A 6275-nucleotide genomic window follows, 5' to 3' on the forward strand; every position below is an offset into this window, starting at 1 on the left:
CTCCTTGTACTATTGAGAAATTTCGTCTTTTGGATGCAGCTTACTGGAGACCTTGTTGGCGATTCGACAGTTTGATTGCATTTACCTAGTTGTATTTACCTAATTGTATTTTATTCGTGAATTGTTTTTGCACACACTGCTCTTTCGTCCAGTTTGTTCCAAGTACCAACCACTCTGTGTGGAAAACTGTTTCTCTTCAGATCTCTTCTGTAATTATCCTTTTTTGGGTTTCTTTCCGTGTCCTCTTGTGTTTCTCTTGTCCCAATTTAGTAAGTCTTCTCTATCAAGTATTTCCGTGCTTTCATGGTTCTATCGATGGTCAGTAGGTCGCCTCTCTCTTTTCTTTGTTCCAAAGTCGGTGTAGGGTTTGTCGGCTAATTGTTGTCTTCTTAGGATACGCAGGGAATAAAATGGAGCTCCGAATTGACGCTGACTGCAGGTCATTCTAAAAAGAATGTTTTTATTGTCACAAATTTGTACACAACTACAAAAAATACACAAATGCCAACAAATACACGTAAATGCCAATTAATAACAAAAAATACAAGTATTAACCAATACGTTGAGTCGTAACTCTCACATCATAAATTTGACATCAAGTACATAATCACAAAATTTCACCTAGAAATGACATCACATCAACTCACCGATTCGTGCGTCTCCTGGTCCCTACGTCCGTTAACTTATAACATTACGATGGTGAGGTGGATGATTGCGACATTACACGCGACTTGTCCCTCCCTCTAACAGCGTATAACCCACATATTGGGCGACTCTTTGACCGATGCTAGTTAGAGAGAAGACGACCTTGACATGTTGGCCCCCACATACCATCTACCCACAACTTCTCCCACACTCGACCAAGTCGATGCCGGTAACGGGGGGAAATTGTACAACTGGTCGTACTGTGACATTATTGACGGACGTACAATACACAAATTATTTATTCCACTCCCGATTTTATACAATAAAAGCAGTAATATAAATCTACGTCTATGGACGTAACATTCCCCCACCTTGAATCTTACGATTAAAAAAAAAATTACATACATACACACATATCAATGACAGACAACACAAAACATTCACATAGAACCTTCAAGGAATACAAGTTTTGTAATGGGTCGGGTGAGCTCACTGAATTGAGTTTTCAAACGCGCACTACGGACCAAGCCGTCCCTGCTCACCCGCACTTCCTGGACTCTCCCCAGCGGCTAAGAACCACGGGGCGAGTTTTCACTCATAATAAGCACTAAATCCCCGACTGAAAGATTCGGGCTTTCAGAATTCCACTTCTGCCTTCTTTGCAATTCCACTAGGTATTCACTAACCCACCTTTTCCAAAATTGTTTAGCTAGATGTCGCACGTGACGCCAATGTTTGCGGTAAGGATCGGCATCTCGAAAAGCTCCCCAAGATAGTGGGGGGTTTTCTTGGAGGAGTAATAGATGATTGGGAGTCAGCGGACTCTCATCACTTGAATCATCACTGCATTTGGTAAGTGGCCGACTGTTGACTATACTTTCCGCTTCGCAGAAAAGGGTTTGCAAAACATCATCAACCATCCTGGGGCTTTTGATTATTGAAGCGAACAGTACTTTGCGTACAGACCTTATCATACGTTCCCAAACGCCTCCGTGATGTGACGCGGAAGGCGGGTTGAACGACCACTCAACGTCACGTCGACGTGTTTCCCTTACGATCAATGATCGGTCAAGATCTCGTACACTGCGTGCTAATTCAGCCCTCGCTCCTACTAGGTTAGTACCATTGTCTGACCACACCTTACTGGGATAACCTCGCCTCGCTGTGAAGCGTACGAAACCATTGATGAATGCGTCAATTTGTAAGCTATCAAGCATCTCAATGTGAATAGCTCTCGTAGTAAAACACGTGTGCAGACACCCGTAACGTTTCATTTCTGATCTCCCGACTTTAACATGGAAGGGTCCAAACAGGTCTACTACTCGTTTTTTTCCCCACATCTCGTCCTGGCTGTCATTCCTTCTTGAAAGCTCTTTGATAGTTCTGCTGGACTGGCCCACTACCTGAATGTTGCAACGCCCAAGTGTCCGGGTGAGGGTGGCGGTGACGCTGCTGGCTGGAAGGATAAGCCTCCTAGCTGGATCTTTTGTTGGTAGTGGGCCAGTCCAGCAGAACTATCAAAGAGCTTTCAAGAAGGAATGACAGCCAGGACGAGATGTGGGGAAAAAACGCTGGTGTCTACCGCATACCCTGTGCTGGATGTGATAAAGTATACATCGGCGAGACTTCCCGTGACCTGAAGACCCGGATCCGGGAGCATCGCTACGATTCCCGGAACAACATCACCACCAACGCCTGTGTTATCCACCGGAACACCAACGACCACCTGATGGATTGGGATAACGCAGAACTTCTGTTTAGTGAACCAGATAGGATGAGGAGAAAATGCCTCGAAGCGGCCGCCATTCAAAGCTTCAAAACCATTGAGCAGAACAGAGGCATGTTTAACATCGCCCCTCCTATAATCCATCTGTTACCCGCATTAAATAAATGTATGAAATGTCCCCCTTAGTCCACTTCAACAGACTGTCCGAAATGTCCTCCTTTGTCTCCACCAAGTCCCACCCGTCCCCCTCCTCCCCCTCCACCTACCACCCACCCCTCCCTGATAACCTCTCCCAGTTCCTTCCCTGTTGGCTTATATGTGCTCAGAGTGTGTGTCATGTCTGTACTTGAAAAAGCTGTAACAAGCGAAACGTAGTACTAATAAAGGTTTCGATCTCACAAGGTGTTTATTCTCACAGTCTTGTCGGCTTTTGCCATTGTGATTCAGGTCTACTACTACGTACCTAAAGGCAGGCCCCCCTGGTTCACACCTCTCAGGAGGGAGGTCAGACATTCTCTGGTTCATGGGGGCCCCGTATAATCTCTTACAAACCATGCAATCCATTTTGACGCGTTTCACCAAATTTCTACCCCGTATGATCCAGAATTTCTTCCGCACCTGACTGAGTGTCCATTCTACTCCTACATGAGAGGAAATATGGTAATCCCGTACAATTAACGCAGACAACCTGTGGTTATGGGGGAGGATCACAGGATTTATAGCTTGCCCATTCAATGCTGCATGCTTGAGTCTACTACCAACTACTAACAAACCCTCTATAAGAATAGGAGACAGTTTATACATTGAACTGGAATTTAACACGGTTTTCCCCGCTTCAATGTTCTTGGTTTCATGAAAATAAGCACGCCCTTGAACATGTTTAACAATCAGATTTTCCGCGTGCTTTAGTTCATGGATCTCAAGTGGTGAATTTTGCGGAATCTTCTTCATAAGAAATTGGATTAACCTTAACCACCAACCAACGGCTTTCTTTAACCTGTAAAAGCTTGAATAGTGCTCAATCAGCGTATCGATCGGGTGTTGGGTGACACCCGACTGACACGTCTCTACGATACTCGTGGGATGTACGTCACGCCTCACCTCCGGGTCTTCATCTTGTAGGTGTCCTACAAGATCATCTTGTGCTGGCCATGCACACTTGTAATTCGACAAGAAGGGAGGACCATTAAACCAAGAAACTGGCAAATTGTCTACAAAGCATCCCCGAGATAGTACATCTGCAGGTTTCTCTTCACCACTAACATGATGCCACTGATTGGCCTCTGAAACCTGTCTAATGACTGTAACACGATTTGCTACGAAGGTCTTGAACCTTCTTGTCTCGTTCTGTATATGCCAGAGCTATACTACTGTCAGACCAGAAGTTAGATTTGAGCAAAGGGATATCTAACTCTCTTCTAACAACAACATCTAATTTGGCTGCTTCAACGGCAGCCGAAATTTCCAATCTTGGTATAGTAACTCCTTTGATAGGGGCTACTCTGGCTGTACTGGCTAGTAGAGCTACATGTACTTTCCCATCTTGGTTGATTGTCCTGATATAAGTGCAAGCACCAAGGGCAACCTCACTTGCATCACAAAAATTATGTAATTCTGAAGTACAACCATTTAATTCTAATGGCAAAACACACCTAGGGAAGCGAAGTCTCGAGATTTCATATAGTTAAGCTATCCATTTCAACCACTTCTGACACAAAGATATAGGAATATTTTCGTCCCAAGACATCTTAAGCCTAGTCGCCTTCTGGAACAAAATCATGCCTGGAACAATGATTGGCAAAACTAAACCTAAAGGAACGTAAGTCGAAGCAAGTTGACTTAACATAACTCGTCAAGTCACATTCCGTGTTTGAACACCCTTACTAACGAAAAAGAAATAGTCGTTCTCGACGTCCCATTTAATTCCAAGCACTTTGCTATGCATATTGGATGTCAATTCCTTTGCTTCCTTAGCCCTGTCTTGCTCATTGATGTTTTCTAGCAATTTGACGTCATTAATCATGAATTTGGTTAAGTTAAACCCTCCGTGTCTGAGGACACTTCTAGTATCTTCAATCACCTTAATTGTCTCTTCAGGTGACGGTACGGACTTCAAACATATTGTCAGTGTAAAATGACCGGAGTAACGTGTCTTTTATTTCCTCACAAGGTTGCACGTCTTCTACAGTCTTCCGCAAAGCATAGGTGCTACTACTAGCGCACCATATTCCGCCAAAGGGATGCGAGGTCATTCTTAACTCTCTTATTTCATCACTAACATACCATAGAAACCTTAAAGCGTCTCTATCGCTAATGGGAATTTTGACTTGGTGATACATAGCCTCAATGTCGGCCGTGATGGCGTAATGATGTTGGCGAAACCTGAGCAACACGTGAATTAACTTATTATTCAGATCTGGGCCCTGTAGGCACTGACTGTTCAGACTGACTCCGTTCTTTTGAGCAGCACAGTCGAATACGACTCTCACCTTACCTGGTTTGGCTTCGCTCGTAACAGAGTGATGCGGGAGGTACCACACTTTACCATCATCTCTCTTTAAATCAGTCTCGGGAACATACTCTGCATACCCTTCTTCAACAAATCTGAAATATTCTCAGAGTATACATTCAATATACCGGATTTCACCAACCTTTTGTGCAAACTTCTTAATCATCTCTCGGCGACGTCAGGATTATTGGGCAAGTTTGGCTCACCTCGCCAAGGTATTGGCAGTACATAATGCCTATCTACGTATCGTGTTTCTTTATCTCAAAGGTTGATAACCTTCTGGTCGTTCTGAGATGGTGCCCTACCTTCACATTCATTTTCCATCATCCACAAGCGCTCAACATCTGCTTCGATCGAGCTTGCAAAGCACGAGCCGACATTATATGACTTACCCGCACTAATTGGGCCATTTACAGACCACCCAAAGTAGGTCCGCGTAGCATAAGGTTGGTGCTTATTCCCGCCTGAGCCCCCTCTGACCTCCAAGGGTTTTAGGAGCCAAGCGTTGTCCATGCCTATTAAAACGTCTGGCTCAGATACTTGACTAGTATTCAAAGGTATGCCCTTTAAGTAGGGGGATTTATCAATCTCAATTTTGACAGGTGGTTGCCTAACAGGCACTCTTGGGACGACCATGACATTTGTAACACTGGCCTCTCGTCTACCATCCGGTGACGTAAGGCTAAGGGATACTACCTTTGATTGAGTTTCCCTGGTCCCCCATAAAGTACTCATGGTGTACTCCTTAAGGTCTCCTTTCAGACCCAACTCGTGGGCCACCCTTTCCGTGACGAAAGTAGTGTTTGATAAGAGGGAGGGAAGAGGGTGGAAGGGAGTGGAGTGTATTAGGGATGCAATGGGAGTAGTTTTTATGCCTTTGTTTTTTGACTAACTGCTTTATATAAAAAAAAAGTCTTTGGTGTATGTATGTACCTTGTCCAAAGCTTTTTGTAAGTCTAAGAAAGCACAATCAGCCCATTCATCCCTTTCTTGTATTATATCTATTAGTCTTGGGTAAAAACAGATCATATTTGAGGTACAAGATCTTTCCTGTCTGACCCAAATTGTCTTGGATTTATTATATTATTTTCTTCCAGGTGTTTTACCCATTTATTCTTGATAATTTTCTCACAAATTTTGGCTGCAGTGCTTGTTAGTGAGGCTGGTCTATAATTAGTCGGTTCTTCCTTGTCTCCTTTATATATTGGTCCAATGTTGGTATTTTTCCAGTCTTTTGGTATTTTTCCTTTATTAAGTGAGCAACTTATTATGTTATATATTATGTCCATTAGTTTTTTTTTGTTGTTGTTGTTTTTTTGCATTATTTCAGTGTCCAATTCGCAATTCCATCCTGGCCGTGCGATTTCCTAACATCAAGTTTGGTAAATGCTCCAT

General features: G+C 43.6%; 2 protein-coding genes across 2 annotated transcripts; both read right to left on the bottom strand.

The window, feature by feature from the left end:
* Positions 1–309: 309 nt before the first annotated feature.
* On the bottom strand, positions 310–4394 carry LOC143041795 (uncharacterized). Its single transcript, XM_076213853.1, has 5 exons — positions 4256–4394; positions 3801–3985; positions 2835–3718; positions 1336–1851; positions 310–445 (listed from the first exon to the last, which is right to left on the bottom strand). The coding sequence occupies exons 1-5, from the start codon at positions 4392–4394 to the stop codon at positions 310–312; spliced, it is 1860 nt and encodes a 619-aa protein (XP_076069968.1).
* A 70-nt stretch (positions 4395–4464) lies between these two features.
* LOC143041796 (uncharacterized) lies at positions 4465–5615 on the bottom strand. Its single transcript, XM_076213854.1, has 2 exons — positions 5186–5615; positions 4465–4964 (listed from the first exon to the last, which is right to left on the bottom strand). Exons 1-2 carry the CDS (start codon positions 5613–5615, stop codon positions 4465–4467), a joined length of 930 nt encoding a protein of 309 aa, XP_076069969.1.
* Between the last annotated feature and the right edge of the window lie 660 nt (positions 5616–6275).

The sequence above is a fragment of the Oratosquilla oratoria genome, chromosome 32, assembly GCF_046742065.1.
Source record: "Oratosquilla oratoria isolate Oo_2021 chromosome 32, ASM4674206v1, whole genome shotgun sequence".
Classification (NCBI taxonomy): domain Eukaryota; kingdom Metazoa; phylum Arthropoda; class Malacostraca; order Stomatopoda; family Squillidae; genus Oratosquilla; species Oratosquilla oratoria.

What these genes read in the sequence shown, in the direction of transcription:
- LOC143041795 (XM_076213853.1), bottom strand. Translation starts at nt 4,394, where the DNA reads ATGATTAATGACGTCAAATTGCTAGAAAACATCAATGAGCAAGACAGG. An exon ending in TTGAAGCAGCCAAATTAGAT is followed by an intron (nt 3,719 to 3,800) that starts GTTGTTGTTAGA and finishes TGGCATATACAG; the next exon opens with AACGAGACAAGAAGGTTCAA. An exon ending in CCAGGGGGGCCTGCCTTTAG is followed by an intron (nt 1,852 to 2,834) that starts GTACGTAGTAGT and finishes GATGCTTGATAG; the next exon opens with CTTACAAATTGACGCATTCA.
- LOC143041796 (XM_076213854.1), bottom strand. Translation starts at nt 5,615, where the DNA reads ATGAGTACTTTATGGGGGACCAGGGAAACTCAATCAAAGGTAGTATCC. An exon ending in GATGGAAAATGAATGTGAAG is followed by an intron (nt 4,965 to 5,185) that starts GTAGGGCACCAT and finishes GATTTGTTGAAG; the next exon opens with AAGGGTATGCAGAGTATGTT.